The sequence below is a fragment of the Peromyscus californicus genome, unplaced genomic scaffold (assembly GCF_007827085.1).
Source record: "Peromyscus californicus insignis strain IS unplaced genomic scaffold, ASM782708v3 Scaffold_4__1_contigs__length_199733344, whole genome shotgun sequence".
NCBI classification, from domain to species: Eukaryota; Metazoa; Chordata; class Mammalia; order Rodentia; family Cricetidae; genus Peromyscus; species Peromyscus californicus.
Window position 1 is genome coordinate 197,442,498 of NW_026294562.1, and position 18,104 is coordinate 197,460,601.

At 38.6% G+C, this 18,104-nt stretch overlaps 1 protein-coding gene and 1 pseudogene across 1 annotated transcript; one reads left to right on the forward strand and one right to left on the reverse strand.

The window, feature by feature from the left end:
- Positions 1 to 415: 415 nt before the first annotated feature.
- On the reverse strand, positions 416 to 17,645 carry LOC128124622 (zinc finger protein 845-like; annotated as a pseudogene).
- On the forward strand, positions 15,060 to 15,554 carry LOC128124625 (10 kDa heat shock protein, mitochondrial). The gene has a single exon (XM_052761124.1). It carries the CDS (start codon positions 15,128 to 15,130, stop codon positions 15,434 to 15,436), a length of 309 nt encoding a protein of 102 aa, XP_052617084.1. The 5' UTR covers positions 15,060 to 15,127; the 3' UTR covers positions 15,437 to 15,554.
- Positions 17,646 to 18,104: the final 459 nt, after the last annotated feature.

The window sequence follows — 18,104 nt, forward strand, 5'->3', positions numbered from 1 at the left end:
TCCAGAGTAGCACCTAGCCCTAATACATCTTATGTTTAGCAGACACCTTTTGTTTCCCTTGTTGCCCTCTATGTGAATCCTGTCTGAGTTTCCCAAGGATACAAAGGCCTATGCAAAACTTGATTCAAGAAACCCAGAAAACCGTGGTACCTGACAAATCAAAGAATTAACATTTGGCATTGTATTGTTGGGAGCCCCTCTCAAGTTGTTTTGAGCATATGGAAATTAACTGGCTAAACTGTATCAGAGAGAAATAAAACTGCCCTAGGCAAATAGTTTTGTGCATCAGTCCTTCGAGGCTGGACCCTCCCCCAGCCATGAAAGACTAGATTCATTTTTAACATGCCTCTATGTCTTCATTGCACGGACCCACGTGAACCCACACACCCGTGTAGCAACTCACCCAGTTACATGACACAGATTTGCAGAATTTTATTTTAATATAAACTCTGTGATATTTTTCTAATATTTAACCCCATTAAAGGCTTTCACAAGTTTCTTATCCTTTTGTTTCTATTATGTATACTGTTGTGATTTGTAAACAGAGAATTCCAGATAAATGCAAAGTCACATTATTTACAACAGCATTTTTCTCTCCAGTATGAATGTTCTAATGTCCTTGAATAGTTGAGGACTTAGTAAAAGATTCACCACATTCCTTATACATGCAAAGTCTCTCTCCAGTATGAACTCTAAAATGTGATCTAAAATTTGAACACTAAATAAAGGGTTTGTCACAGTATTTCCATTTGTAAGGTTTCTCTTCAGAATGAATTTTATGATGTACTCTAAGATATGAGCTTCTAGTAAAATATTTGACACATTCCTTACAGAAGTAAGGTGTCTCTTTAGAGTAAACTTCTTAATGTTTTCTCAGATTTGAATACTGGGTAAAGAACATGTCATAAGCTTTTCATTTGTAAGTTTTCTCTCCAGTATGAATTTTCTGATGATCTCTAAGACTTCAGCACTTAATAAAAGATTTTTCACATTCTTTTTCTCTGTAAGGTTTCTCTCCAGTATGAATTTTCAGGTATGTTCTAAGAGTTGAGGTCACAGTAAAGGATTTTAAGATACCTCACATTTGTAAGGCTTTTCAACAGCACGGGTTCTGTAATGTGTTTTAAGATTGATAATTCAAGACAGGAAATACCACATTCTTTGCTTTTGTACAATTTCTCTCAAGAATGAATTTTTGGTTTTTTGTTTTTATTTTTGTTTTTTGTTTGTTTGTTTGTTTCTTGAAACCGGGTTTCTCTGTGAAACAGTCCTGGTTATCCTGGAACTCTCAGCGATCCACCAAATTCAGTCTCTACAGTGGTGGGATTAAAAGTATGTTTCACCAATAGCTGCTGAGAATGAATTTTCTGATGCTTTCCAAATGTGGCTACAGGATCTGCCATACTCATTGCACTTGTAAAGCTACTATCCAGCATGCATTTTGTGTGTGTGCATATTCTCATGGCTATGAATTGCTGGTTTCTCTCCATTATGAATTCTCTCATGAGTTGTAAGAGTTGATTTTAGAGTAAAGCATCTGTAACAAATGTTGCACTTGTAGGGTTTCTCTCCAGTATGAATTTCCAGTAAAAGATTTGTCACATTCCTTACATTTGTAAGGCTTCACTCCAGCATGGATTTTCTGATGACTATGAAGTGATGATAACTGAGGAAATGACTTTTCACATTGTTCACATTTGTAAGGTTTCTCCCCAGTATGAAGTCTTTGATATTTTTTAAGATTTGAGCACCGATTAAAGGATCTGTCACAAATGTTGCACTTGTAGGGTTTCTCTCCACTATGAATTCTCTGATGCCTTGTAAGACTGGATTTTTGAGTAAAGGATCACAATCCTTACAGTTGTAAGGATTCACTCTGGTATGCATTTTCTGATGGTTGTGAAGTGATAAAAATTGAGGAAATGACTTTCCACAATCTTTGCATCTGTAAAGTTTCTCCATATTATGAAGTCTTTGATATGTTTTAATATGACCATCTATTAAAGAATCTGTTGAAAACGTTGCATTTGTAGGGTTTCTCTCCAGTATGAATTCTCTGATGCCTTACAAGAGTTGACTTTTGAGCAAAGGATTTGTCACATTCCTTATATTTGTATGGCTTCTCGACAGTATGCATTTTCTGGTGGCTATGAAGTGATGATAATTGAGGAAATGACTTTCCACATTCTTCACATTTGTAAGGTTTTTCCACAGTATGGAGTCTTTGATGTCTTTTAAGATTTGAGCACCAATTAAAGGATTTGTCACAAACATCACACTTGTAGGGTTTCTCTCCAGTATGAATTCTCTCATGGTTTATAAGACTGGATTTTTGAGTAAAGGATTTCTCACAATCCTTACAGTTGTAAGGATTCACTCTGGTATGCATTTTCTGATGAAGTGATGATAATTGAGGAAATGATTTTCCACAATCTTTTCATTTGTAAGGTTTCTCCATATTATGAAGTCTTTGATGTGTTTTAAGATTTGAGCACCTATTAAGGAATTTGGTGAAAACATTGTACTTGTACGGTTTCTCTCCAGTAAGAATTCTTTGATGCCTTGTAAGAGTTGACTTTAGAACAAAGGATTTGTAACATGCCTTACATTTGCAATACATTGCTCCAGCACGAATTTTCTGACGGCTATGAAGGGATAACTGAGGAAATGACTTTCCACATTCTTTGTATTTGTAAGGCTTTTCCCCAGAATGTAGTCTTTGATGCGTTTTAAGATTTGAACATTGGCCAAAGGATCTGTCACAAACATTACATTTGTAGAGCTTCTCTCCAGTATGAATTCTCTGATGACTTGTAAGAGTTGACTTTAGAGCAAAGGATTTGTCACATTCCTTACATTTGTAAGGCTTCTCTCCAGTATGCATTTTCTGGTGGTTTTTAAGTACTACCAACAGGCAAAATGACTTTCCACATTCTTCACATTTGTAAGGTTTCTCCCCAGTATGAAGTCTTTGATGTGTTTTAAGATTTGAACACTGATTAAAAGATCTGTCACAAAAGCTGCACTTGTAGGGTTTCTCTCCAGTATGAATTCTCTGATGCCTTGTAAGAGTTGACTTTTGAGTAAAGGATTTGTCACATTCCTTACATTTGTAAGGCTTCTCTCCAGTATGTATTTTCTGATGCCTATGAAGACCTGAAAAATAAGAAAATGACTTTCCACAATCTTTGCATTTGTAAGGTTTCTCCCCAGTATGAACTCTTTGATGTATTTTAAGATCTGAACACCTATTAAAGGATTTGTCACAAACGTTGCACTTGTAGGGTTTCTCTCCAGTATGAATTCTCTCATGTTTTGTAAGACTTGACTTTCCAGTAAAAGATTTGTCACATTCCTTACATTTGTAAGGCTTCTCTCCAGTATGCATTTTCTGATGGCTATGAAGTGAAAACTGAGGAAATAACTTTCCACATTGTTCACATTTGCAGGGTTTCTCCCCAGTATGAAGTCTTTGATGTGTTTTAAGACTATCACTCTTGTTATAGGATTTGTCACAAATGTTGCACTTGTAGGGTTTCTCTCCAGTATGAATTCTCTGATGCCTTGTAAGAAGTGACTTTTGAGTAAAGGATTTGTCACATTCCTCACATTTGTAAGGCTTCTCACCAGTATGGATTTTCTGATGCACATGAAGACCTGAAAAATAAGAAAATGACTTTCCACGATCTTTGCATTTGTATGGTTTCTCCCCAGTATGAACTCTTTGATGTATTTTAAGAGTTGAACATCTATTAAAGGATTTGTCACAAACGTTGCACTTGTAGGGTTTCTCTCCAGTATGAATTCTCTGATGCCTTGTAAGAGTTGGCTTTAGAGCAAAGGACTTGTCACATTCCTTACATTTGTACGGCTTCTCTTCAGTATGTATTTTCTGATGGTTTTTAAGTACTACCAACTGGTAAAATGACTTTCCACAATCTTTGCATTTGTAAGGTTTCCCCAGACTATGAACTCTTCGATGTGCTTTGAGATTTGCACTCTTGTTATAGGATTTGTCACAAATGTTGCACTTGTAGGGTATCTCTCCAGTATAAATTCTGTGATGTATGGTGAGACTTGAACAGGTACTAAAGCATTTTCTATATTTCCGTCATGCATGTAGATTCTCTCCAAAGTATACTGTTTTATAAAACTGTATGTAGAGCTGAAATGGTCATCATAGTCTCCCTGCCTGTGCTCTTTCTTTGCAGTGTAGAGTCTCTGATCTTGAATAATTTTGGAAAACAAATTTAAAGACTTTTCACAGTCTTTAGATTTGCAAGGTTCCTCTCCAGTTTGCATGCTTTCATGTCTATCTGTGCTTGATGACTCAATAGAGGCATCCCTACAATTACTGCATCTGCAGATGGTAGAGTTTTCTGTAGTTTCACTTGTTTTATAAAGTGCACGTGTGAAGGGGTCATGAAGCCCTTTGCCGAGATCATTACACTGACAAGAACTCTTTTCAGTCTTCACATTTTCCTGGATAGTATCACATATCCAATAGTTCTCTGAAAATGAGTACAATTCAGATTAATTGGGCTTGTTCTCAGATTAAACATTTCATAAGTGATAGACTCTCTATCTTAAGAAAAGTTAATCAGCAACTATTTAGAATAGAGTTCTCAGTAGTCAACTCATTTTTTTCACTATGATTATATGGATTCTCACAAAAACAAAGTGATACCCTTCAGGGAAGATGATATTAGTGGAATCAGAAATCAGCCTGGGGATGGAGCTCACTGACTGATTATATTTAGAATAAATTTCTCTATTTTTAAGTATTTATTTTTCCAGATATTGATGAAAAAGGTTAATCTACTCACAGATAGAAAGTATTTGTACTTCTTAAGGAAAAACAAAGAGTACTGTTTAGAATTCCTTTCAAGATGAAAGGTTTACTCAAAAGCATCACAGAGGATATTCCTTTCTCTAGAAAACAGAGTATATTCTCCAAAAGTAATGGATCCAGAGACAGTATTCAGCCAAACATTAGAGGCTAAAATCATTTGACCTGACATGGTCCACTATTGCTGTTTCCTATCCTCCATTGTGCGAGTTCCACACACTATTGTTTCTTAACTTTCCTCATATGGTAGACTCAAGTCTACTCTGTACACCAACTCCTGAGATTATTTCTCAGAATAATGTCTGTGTATGTGGTAATAACTGTATATCCTAATAAAGCTTGCTTGAGGATCAGAGGAGAGAGCCAGTCACTAGATTAGACATAGAGGCCAGAGAGTGGTGGTACACACCCTTAATCCTATCACTCGGGAGGCAGAGATCCGACTGGACCTCTGTGAGTTCAAGGCCACATAGGAAACAGAGCCAGGCAGTGGGGGCACACACCTTTAATCCCAGTACTGAGAATACATGCCTTTAATCCCTGTAAGTGACAGCAAGGGGAGAAAGGTGTATAAGGTGTGAGGAAAGAGAAACTAAATCAGTTCAGCTGAGAGCCTTTTGGGTGAAGACTCCGAGGCTTTCAGTCAGAAGATTTATGAAGTTAGCAAGGTGAGGTTGGCTGTAACGTGCTTTGCTTCTCTGATCTTTCAGCTTTTATCACAATATCTGGCTTCGAGATTTTTATTAATAGGACCATCTAAGATTCAAACAACAGTGTATTCTCTACTGGGAAGAAAATTACGGATGTAATATGAAGACAAACATGCAAGAAGGCGACTACATAATATGTCTACTCCATGGATTAATTTTAAATGAAAGTTTGCAAAATTACTCAAATTTGATGTCAGCATAATCAAATAAATTTGCATTTTTGCTAATATTAAGTCACCATAGTTCAGATGCAATAAAGCACAATGTTTTTTAATAGTTACGACAGCATGCATGCTGGAACCAAGACACTACAGTAAGTTAAATGATCAGGAATCCTTTCAAGTGGAATTAAATATAGTAATACCATTTTCAACTCTCGATTTCCCTTTCACTGGAAGCCATCACTCTTGTTCCGCTCATTCACCAACTCACCCTGGTTGTGGCTATTCTTTCCTCTCCACATTTCAGGACAATCTCATTTGCTCCAGACTGGTGACCAGGCCTACTTTGCATAGAGTCCATGTGTTCTGTGAGGTAGCTCATTACCCATGGCAGAGTTTTTAAAAAAAATAGACATCTAACACAGTACTATGTTTAGTACATGAAGAGAACACAAAGTAAGGGAATATAGGAATGTTTCCCAATTGCTATTTTCTGTAAATACTCTAAACATATTTAGGAAGAATTTTCAGTTTGTATACCTTTAGTTTTTCTCAGAATTAAAATGATATCAAATGTAATTATGGACATGGAGTTTGAGATGAGGGTGGAAATAGCCCCAAATCCTTTGATCTACAATCTGTCCTACCTGTAAAATATGCTAGGGCAATGGTGGAACAGAAATGGTGGGAGTAGTCAACAAATGTCTGATTTTAATTATGGTCCAATCTATAAGCAGGAACCAATAGGCAGCATTGCTTGGGTAACCAAAGACCAAAGACTAGATAGACCAAAAAACAATGGTAAACCCAAAAACTACTGGCGTAAAAAGAAAAAAAAAGTACCAATAAAATGCTTCCTAATGAAATTCTACTGTACTCAAAGATCAGTGCCTTTATCCAGTCACCATCTGAGAAGATTCCTCCTGGGGTATATGGGAAAAGATGCAGAGACCCACAGTCAGACAGTATGTGGAGAGAATCTACATATGATACTGCCATCAAACCCCTCTCCCCAAAGCTCAGGGAACCGTGTAGAAGAGGAGGTAAAAGGAGTGTAAGATCTTGAGGGGATAGGGGACAACAGAAGAACAAGGCCCTCTGAAAAAACTAACCAACTGCATGTAAACCCACAGAGACTGAAGGAGCAGGCACAGGACCTACACGGGTCTCTACCAGGTCCTCTGCATAAATATTATAGCTTTAAGCTTAATATTATCATGGGACTCCTGAGTGTGAGAACAAATGGGTCTCTGATGTTCATGCCTATTCCGAGGAGACTTTTCCTTCTGTTGGATTATCTTATCTAACTTCAATATGATTGATGGTTTTCACTTCGTATTATTATTTTATTTTTTCATACATGGTTATCTCTTAGAAGGCTGTTCTTTTCAAATGAGAGAAAGAAAGGGAGTGAATATTGAGGGAAAGAGATATAAGGAGGAACTGGGAGAAGGAAGTTTAATCACAATTTACTGTATGAGAAAAGAATATATTGCAATAAAACAAAAACAATGAAAAAGAAGATTTGGGCGCAAATATTATATGTAACTAAGTTTTTGAATGCATTGTGAAAAAATGGAAAATGAAGGGAAAAAAATTAAATATCATGAAAAAGTTCATTTCTACTATCAAAGTTTCTGTAGTCCCCTGTTGTTTCCAAGACAGCTTAACCAAGAGTTTACAACCTATAAACTTGGTACATACATAAGATGAGTTACGAGTACTACAAGCAAAATGTTCTCACCCACAAAGAGCACGTTGCTGTAATTCTCCAACATCACATCAATGTACAAAGTCCTCTGAGCAGAGTCCAGGTATTCCCACTCCTCCTGGGAGAATTCCACAGCTACATCTTGGAATGTCAACAGATCCTGAAACAAAAAAGTATAGTTCGATCATGTGATACCAGACAGAGTGCTTTCTTCGATAAAAGGAGACTTGAAGAAATTAGGGATGTAGATGAGCGATAACAATTACTCAAAAAAAAAAATGTTTCTAATACAGTCACATTCAATAATGGATATTCTAACTCTGTGAAAACAGGATGACACAGTAGTCTCACAGGCAATATACTCAAAACAAGGCACACATTCAAAGTGTAGAGATGATTACCTGTTATGGATGCTATGTTTATGTCCCACAGGATCACAGCCTATATGTCTCAAAAGGAAAATCTGTGATGAGAAAATGTGATTTTAAATGCTGTACCTGTAGATCATGATATTGTGGATCAAAACTTGTATTTAAAATTATAAACATAGAAACCTAAAGAATAGAGGAAATACCTTCAGGATATGGGATGGGTAAGGATTTTTTAAAAAGAAAAAACACAAACAGAACTGCAACTAACCTAAGTATCAACAGATGGGAACATGAAAATAAAAAGCTTCTGTTTATCAAAGAAAACAATCAGCAGACCACATAGACATCACTCAGAATGGGAGAGAATCTGTATCAGTGACACTTTGGTTAGTGCCTTATATCAAGAATTTACAAACAATTACAGAAATTAAGTACCATGGAAATAAAACTGCAAATCAATATATGGAAAAATAATCTGAATAGACACTTTGCAAACAGAGAAACAGAGAAACACAAATGGCCAATAAATGTTGCAAAACGTGTTCAGGATTCCTAAACGGCCACCATGGAAATGCAAACTAACATTGAAATACTTCCTCCCCCCAGGCAGAATGGCTGTCATCAACCAATCTGACAAGAAATGTTAGAGAAGATGAGAAGAGATAGATACCCTTAGTCACTGGTGTGTGTGTGTGTGAGCGCGCGCGTATGCACAGTATAAATTAACACAATCTTTGTAGAAATCAGTTAGAGGTAATTTAAAAAATTAAGGATAGAACTAATATATGAACAGCTCGTTCACTACTGGGAATATATCCAGGGAATCACACAGCCCATTACTGAGATATTTACACCCCATATTTATTGCTGCTTATTCAACAAAGCAAAGAATTGGAATCAAGCTAATTGTCTATCAACAGATGAATGGATAATGAAAATGGTATACGTATAAAATGGATTCCTATATAGCTGAAGAAAAAATGTAATAAAATTTTTCAGGATAATGGTTGGACTTAGAATATGTAACAGTAAATGATGGTATACAAGTCAGGAGAAAAAAACCATATTCTCCTTCATAGGTAGAATCTACCCAAAAATATGTGTATATGGAACACAACATGCATGTGGGCATAGTAGAACATGGAGAAAAAAGAACAAGAAATGTGACATATCAGGAGTTGAGGTATGACTGAATGCAGGAAATGAACCCAAGTTATGAAAAATTATATAAAGCTAACTGCTTTTCTAGTTCTAATTCTGTCACATGTCATTAGGTTTTGGGTGGTAGATAATTACAACAAAATATATGTGATAGTAAAAATATAAAATCATAGGTGAGGCTCCAGAGCTTCTGTTCCCAATGACAACTCTAACTGTATAAAATTACATTAAGTTGTAAAGCCTTGGATCTGGTTAATTTCACTATCTGAATTTTCTATTGTGTGTTTGTTTGGAATGTTTTTTATAACAAAGTTTAAAAATATCAGAAGCAGAAAAATAAAGCTTCCAATGTCCCAAAATATAATGCTTATAGAAAAAATAGTGGACATGATCACTGACCTGGGACATGTTTACTGCATAATCAGCCACTTCTTTCTGTTTTCTTCTTTGAGTTTCTCTTTCCTTTCATATAAGGGGACAAAAAGAAAATGCAAAGATTAATACTGAAAGCTGTTAAAGAAAAATGTCAAAACACATAAAAAGACTTAATAAACAGAATACAATCAGGTGTCTGGTAAATGATTCCAAAGACAGGAGAACATGGAAATACATTTAAAGCCTGGAGGGAAAATCATCATCAACTATATTGTTGCAAACAGAAAAAATTCTCTAAATTGATGGAGACATAAGTGCTTTTCAAGACAGGTATGAATTAACAAAATTCACATCAATAAAGCAAGACAGCAGATAATAAATTAGAGGAAAAATATACAAAGGTGAATCAGAGAAACTATCATGAGAACATGGGAAGTAATAAATTTCATGTGAAGAATTGATAAGCAGAGGAGAAATGGGAAGTAATCATTCATGGGCAAGATAGCAAACCATTAACTCTTATAGTAAATAAACAGTACGCTCAATAATCCAACCAGCAACTGCTGTAGAAAATCCTTTTGTACACTGTGAAGATTTGTCACTGTGATTAGTTTAATAAAGATGCTGACTGGCCGACAACTGGACAGGATAAGTCTAGCTCAAAACATCAAATTGAGGATGCTGAGAAAAAGTGCAGAGTTAGTAGAGTTGCCAGCCAGAGGAAGGATGAGTCAGACACACACACTGTGATAGAGGTAAAGGCCATGAGCCTTGGGGTAGTACATGAATTAATAGAAATGGGTTAACTTGTAAGAGCTAGTTAGTAATAAGCCTGAGCTATTGGCTGAGCATTTATAATTAATAAGCCTCTGAGTGATTATTTTAGAGTGGCTAAGGGACAGGGAAACTTTTGCTTACAGGCAACATTAAAATAAAAACCGTAGCGGGGAAAACCTATGAACAAAAATTCTAGCAACTCTGGAAATCAATACAGAGAATTTTAAACCAAATATACAAATCCTCAGGTTAAACAAATCCAGCACATGGGCAAGCTGTACCACTTGTTCATATGTTCAAAGGGCTTCACATCCTACTCAAAGTTACTTGCTCACTCATGGTCCCCACTGCTCTATTCACAATAGCTACAAAAGGTAAACAATCTAAATGTCCTTCAACTGACAAATGGATAGTGAAAATATAGTGCATATATACTATATTAATCAGCTATGAAGAAAACTGATCTTCAGATTTGAGTACACAAAGTACAGTAACCAGAAAAGTAAAGAGATCACAGTGGGATATGGGGGAGTAATAGAGAGAGGAATAACAGTGAACAAGGGATATAAAGGGGGAAATAGAAAAACAGGGAGGGATTTAATTATGGAGAAGGGGCAGATACAAACACAGAAGGAAGGTAAAGTAACACTAAGGATGTCTAAAAAGTCAGAAGCAATCATACTCTTATCATCTACCATTAATACCTATAACATACACATCTGTGTATCCAATTACAGTTAAAGTTTAAATGAAAATTTGCCATCTGGACTGATAATGCTTGTCACAAGAGACACAGATTTTCTAACAAATCCACTAACACCAGGTGTAAGAAGCCTGCTTTGGAGTTGTTGGTCACAACTATCCTTAAGATGATGTAACTATTCATTACAAGCTACTGCTATTGTCCATGCTTGCCTCCCAGAGGTAGAAGGTGAGTCCCTACTGTTGAAGAAGCCAAGCAGTTAGCACACACATGTGGCAAGAATCCTAAATGGTCTTATAATAAAAAACCTGGGCCGGGCGGTGGTGGCGCACGCCTTTAATCCCAGCACTCGGGAGGCAGAGCCAGGCGGATCTCTGTGAGTTCGAGGCCAGCCTGGGCTACCAAGTGAGTCCCAGGAAAGGCGCAAAGCTACACAGAGAAACCCTGTCTCGAAAAACCAAAAAAAAAAAAAAAACAAACAAACAAAAAAAAAAAACCTGGAGCCAGATATTGGGGTAAATGCTGAAAGATCAGGGAAACAAGGGAACAAGCTACAGCCACTTCTCACCTCACCAACTAATCTGCCAATCCTGTTTCCACGAATCCTCAGACTAAATGCCTCTGAGTCCTCAGCCAAAGGGGCCTCGATTTTCTGTCTCCTCACACCTTATATGCCTTTCTCGACCCAGCCATTTCCTGTCTCAAAGTTTCCAGTGCTGGGATTAAAGGCATATTACTCCCAAGTACTGGGTTAAAGGTTTGTGCCACCACTGCATGGCTCTGTTTCTCTGTTAGACTGGATTAATTTCAAGTAGCACAGTGTGGCCTTGATCTCACAGAAATCCAGACAAATCTCTGCTTCTGCCTCCTGAATGTTAGGATTAAAGATGTGTGCCAATACTGCCTAGAAGAGGCATAGCACTAGCATGTTTAAGCTAGAGGCTTGTTCTTTCCTCTGATCTTCAGGCAAATTTTATTAGAGTACAACAAAATATCACCACACACAGAACCCAGAGAACTCCAGATGGAACTTGTTGCTGGAATCTTAAATGGTCTTATATAAAAAACCCTGAGCCAGATGCTGAGGAGAAAGCTGAAAGATCAGAGAAGTAGAGGAAGCCACAGCCACCACCTCTTACCTCAACAACTCCTCAGCCTAAAAGAGCTCACTTGATAGGCTTCTAGAGCTTCCTCAGCCGAAAAAGTTACAGCAGAAAAAGCCTCTAGATGAAATGGACACTTCTGCCAAAAGCCTTTACTTCCTGTCTCCTCATGCCTTATGTACCTTTCTCTGCCCATCCATCACTTCCTGGGACTATAGATGTGTGTGCTTCCCAGTACTGGGAATAAAGTTGTGTGCCACCATTGCCTGGCTCTGTTTGCTTTCCGAGACTGAGTCAATCTCATGTAGTGCAGGGTGGCTTTGAACTTACAGTGATCCATTTGGATCTCTGCCTCCCGGGTACTGGGATTAAAAGTGTGTGACACCACTGTCTGGCCTCTATGTTTAATCTGGTGGCTTATCTGTTCTCTGATCTTCAGGCAAATTTCATTAGGATATACATCACCACAGAACTGACCTTTAATGCCTCCTCCCTGGAAATTAGTCTTAATGACACTACAAGGTAACATTCAAGCTTCCAAAGGAGGGAGCCAGTCAACAGTCCTACACATGACATCTAGGAACCACAACAACAATCTGCACTGCATGATAACCTAAGTTTGCAAGAAATGCACACATACCTTGGTTTTAACCAATGGCTTATAATTGGACTTATAACCCTCTCAACAAGGGGGAAATCATGCCTACTACTGGAAACGAAGACAGTGTCCCCAGGAATAGTGAAGTCAATGATTTTGGAGGAGAGTCTACAACAACTAATTTACTACATCAGCCTAATCCCTAACTTCTTTCTAAATAGTTTCCCTATTCCCACAGACAAATGTAGTCTTTACCCTTCATCAAGTAAAGTTATTTTTAGCAACACAGGGAGATAATATAAAAAAACCAAAATCAGCTAAAATGCGGAGTTGTGATGCTCTGTCCCAACTGACATGAACAACACAAATGCTGCACCTCACACTCAAGGATCATTGAGAAAGAGGAGGCGGGAACATTGTAAGAGCCAGAGGAACAGGATGTGTCCCCAAGAAACACCCAAAAAGCTACACTCATGAAATCTTACAAACATGGCACCCTAAACATGAGCAGAAAAAGGACAACACCAAAAGACATGCTAACATGGAAGAGAGAAAGCTCACTAGGCATCAATGCTAATCAAACACTAAGAAATTCTGAGTGCTGAGAGTCTTTCCCAGAGAAGAGTGCACCACGTGGTTATCTAATATCAAATATTCTTCCCTGAAAACATACAGACTAAGTAGATTGTATTTTTACGTTTAGGAATAAACCAAACATACAACAACAATGAAAGAAAATGTTATTAAAAATAATAAATACCAGTTGGAGGGTGGTGCCAATGCCTTTAATCCCAGTACTCGGGAGGCATATGCAAATGGATCTCTTTGAGATCGAGGCCAAACTGGTCTACAAATTGAGTTCCAGGACAGATTCCAAAGCAACAGAGAAATGTAGATGTAACCAACCATCTTTTTAAATAAGAAACACAGAACCAATGCAAAGAAGAAAGCCAAAAGCTTTCAAGGTCAGAGCTAAGAGCTAAAACCTTACCCTTCCTCCTGCGGTAGTCCTACCTCTCCGAACCAGAGCTACCCCTGTGTTAAAGTCTTTATATAGAGTTCCTGTTCTGCCTTCTCATTGGTTGTAAACCCAACCACATGACCGCCTCATCACGGCCTGTCTGTATAAACCTCCAGGTTTTCTATGATTAGTATTGAAATTAAAGGCATGTGTATCCAATACTGGCTGTATCCCTGAACACACAGAGACTTACCTAGCTCTGCCTACCAAGTGCTGGGATTACAAGCGTATGCTACCACTGCCCTGCTTTCCTATGGCTTGCTAATAGCTCTGACCCCTGGGCAACTTTATTTATTAACATACAAATAACATTTTAATACAAATAAAATATCACCATAGATAAACCCTGTCTCAGAAAAAAAAAGAAAAAGAAAAAGAAAGAAAAAAAAAGAACAAAAAAGAAAAATGACAACTGAATTTAAAACATTTTCTACCAAAATTTTATTTCATATCTAAAGATACAACATACTTAGAAAGAAGTAATTTTTTAATGTCATCAGTATAGACAACTGAAATGATGACTGATGATCACAATTAAAATAGTGACAGAAAAATCAAGACAAAAATCATTAAAGTACAAAAGAGAAGAGTATTAGCAAATGATAAAATGGTCCTTTAGTTAAAAAGTCCTGCATCAACATGGGTGCCTATTACAAAACCTGGAATGCAGACATGCACAGAGGACAGAAACATAAAATATGTGAAAATTGGTGTGTTGTCATATGTTCTTTTAAAACACCAAGACACCAATCAATTCCTATCACAATGCTATTTACATATTATATATACACAAAGTAATCCTAAAAGCACCAAGGAACAGCAAAGAGCCGGAAAATACTTACAGGATCAAATTTTGAGGCGATTTCACAGTCTATTACAATTATGTATTTGGTATTTGCTAGAATACCAAAGCTCCAAAATTCTGAAAACAATATATAAACCTAGAGGATTAAATTTTACCATTTTATAATACATTAAAATCATAGATGTGAAAACTAATTAATATATGACATATGATGTGAATGAATAAGGACAGCATCATTCACATGCATCAACAAATACAATTTTATTTTACTCGTACTCTCAATTCTTTCTTAGAATTTCTTTTCATAGCTATAATAGGAAAATCGTGAGGAGATCTTTCTCAGTGGAAATCTCCAGAATTATTTCTAGTGAAACAGAATGTGGCAAACAGATTTCATGTCCCACTTCCACATTCACTTGAACCCTAGCCATCCCTTTACCAATGCCTCCACCATACCTAGACCCTTAGCCACTGTCTCCTCCCTCTCCACCTTCCAGGGATCTTTGTTCTGCTCTCCAGGTGAGCAGGACTGGCTGATAAGTGAGCCCTGCATATAAACAGATTCTTCTGACAACACCTAAATTTCTACAGTAAAGAGAAAACGAAACACAGAATTATACAAGTGTTTCCCCAATTGTCATGCAGATAGAAAGCATTTTCAGTTAGTGTAAATGGAATCCCATCTCTAATCACAGCTCAGTAAATCTCAGTTGTAGAAATGGAACTGGCCTTGCAGCGGCGGCGGCGGCGGGTGCAGAGTCCGAGCGGCGGCGGCACGAGTCATGGCTGGACAGGCTTTCAGAAAGTTTCTCCCGCTCTTTGACAGAGTCTTGGTTGAAAGGAGTGCCGCCGAAACCGTGACCAAGGGCGGCATCATGCTTCCGGAAAAGTCTCAAGGAAAAGTATTGCAAGCCACAGTAGTGGCTGTGGGATCAGGCGCCAAAGGCAAGGGTGGAGAGATTCAGCCAGTCAGTGTGAAAGTCGGAGACAAAGTTCTTCTCCCAGAATACGGAGGCACCAAAGTAGTTCTAGACGACAAGGATTACTTCTTATTTAGAGATGGTGACATTCTTGGAAAGTATGTGGAATGAAATCACTGTTGAAATGGTGTCACATGAAGCTGCCCATTCCGCTGACGGTCTGAACTATTCATCATGTAAATAATTTCCGTGCCTCCCTTTTATAATAAACTGATGATGCCCAAACTAATGACAGCCAATTGTCTCGGGTTTAGTTTCACTGTACTGTTGTAAACATTTCCAAATAAAATAATGTAAATGAAAAAAAAAAAAAAGAAATGGAACTGAATTATTGGAATGTGTATATTATACACTAGTGAGGTTCTGAATTTATCATGGACCCAATATGATGGAAGCCTTACACCTCCCAAATGGACACACAGAAAGAAGAGAGAACATTTCATGTAGATTTTCTGTTCTTCTGAGGATTTCACTTTACTCTGTGAGATGTGAGAATCATTCACACAAAGCTCATACATTTGCACAATAATCTGCCAAGAAACTCTGAGGAGGAGCAAGGGAGACTGCAGGCAAACTGTTCTCACCCACAGACACCAGACTGCTCTAATTCTGTAACATCCAGTCTCTGTACAAAGCCCTCAGGGCAGGATCCAGGCATTGCCCCTCCTCCTGGGAGAAGTCCACAGTCACACCACTGGCTGTCAACAGACCACAATCGAAAAAGACAATGGTTTGAACAGTTGTGTTGATGCAAACCTCCAGAGACAGAGGTGGGTGGAGCTCTGTTAGTTTCAGTCCAACTGGTCTACAATGTGAGTTCTCGACCAGACAGAGGCACACTGTGAGATCACATCTCAGATGAAGGAAGCACAAGAACCAGAAAATAACAATTGGGTCATATGTTCATGCACAGAGTACTTTTCTTGAACCAAGAAGACAAAAGACTATTGCAAACATTTTTCTGATATAGATGAGTGATTGTAATTATTCAAAAGATGCATTCTAACAACATCCTATATTAAAATGCTCTTTTCCTTTTCCTTTTTGGTTTTTTCAAGACAGGGTTTCTTTGTGTGGCCCTTACTGTCCTGAAACTTGCTCAGTAGACCAGGCTGGCATTGAACTCAGTGATCCACCTGCCTGTGCCTCCCTAGTGCTGGGATGAAGGGCATGTGACACCACCACCTGGCTTATAATGTCTTTTCTAACTGTGAAAATAGTATGACCTAATACCCTTAAATAGCATAATGTGATTTCCAGACTCCAGGTGCAACATTCAGAACTCGGGCACAAGAAGACACATTTTGGTTTCTGTTTGTTTGTTTATGAGACAGGGTCTCATAATATAGCTATGGATGTCCTGGAACTAACTATGTAAACCTGGCTGGCCTCAAAGTTACATCTGCCTGCCTCTGCCTGAGTTCTGGTATTCAAAGCCTGTGCCACCAAGCCTGAAAAGGACACTTTTCAGAATGCTGTATCTACATTAGAGAGTGCATATGTCTAAGATGAAAAATTAGTGATGGATAAAATGTTTAATTTTAAATGTTAATGTTTACAACCATACCTGCGGTGCGGAGCTCAAAAAAAAATTTTTTTTTTTTGAGGATCAATCAAATCTGCACGCAAGCTCTCCAGGGATGCCAATTCCCCAGGTCTTGAAGCCATTCTTTTGAACAGGTAAGTGATTTAACACGGAAGTTAGGGTGATGAATGTGAATTTCAAGAGCTCTTTTCTATCCATCAGAGTAAAAAGAAACGAGTTTGCAAATATCAACAAATAAATTCAAATATTCTACTAGATTTTTCTTATACGAATAGTTTGGTAACCAGAAAATCAATGAAAAAGAATCAGAATTAGTCCAGTTCATATGATATAAAACTTACCGACAAGGGAAACATGTCCACAGCAGAACTTCAGAGCCGGCTTCCTTATGAACAGCAGAGAAACTGCTCGCACCCCTGGTCCCTCCCCTCCGGTGTCCCAGCCCCTCAGCTCCTCTGACCTGAGAGGTTCCAGGGCCGCCGGGCTGCGGTTCCCGCCACTGCGCTGCTGACTGGTGACTTTCCCAGGCCGCCCCGCGCGGCGACTGCGGCTCCGGGGAGGTTTCGTGTCCCCGCGACACCCCGCCGTGTCCTCCGCACCCAGGTCTGCACCACGCGGTTCCCCACCGTGCAGGATCTGGTGCAATGACAGACAACGGGAACTTATTTTGGTTCCTCAGCCCAACTAACCAGTCCTCAGTGAAAGGACCTCGCAGCTTCCGTTAAGGCACTCCCTTGACCCCTCCCACCCGCGCACTTCCTCTACACTTTTCCAATGGCCAACAACCTCTTCCAACTGCTGTTTCCAGTTGTGTGTCCCCGCCTCTGTGAGCCTGGTCCCTCCCACTCGGTCTCAGGCCGCCTTCCACACAGCTCCAGCTGTCAGGCTGCCCTGGACCCGCTCTGCACAGCCTCCCCACATGCTCGCTGCCAGCCTAGACCAGAACTGGATCTAGTTGGATGATGCAGCTGCGTATCTGACCCTATCTTATCCTGAGTTTTGACCACTTCGGTTTGGAATTGTTCAGTCTAACGCCTCATTTTGGGATTTCAGTGTCCTGTCCTATAAACTCAGAAAGAGACAACAATCCCCTTAAATCCTGATGCCAGCTCACATACCCCAAACACTAACATGAAATATTGCTGCTCCACATAACTAGGTGTCAAGACCAGCTAGGCATTCCCTACCTGCATTACATAAAGAGTGTCGTTCACACTTTAGTTCTCTGATTCT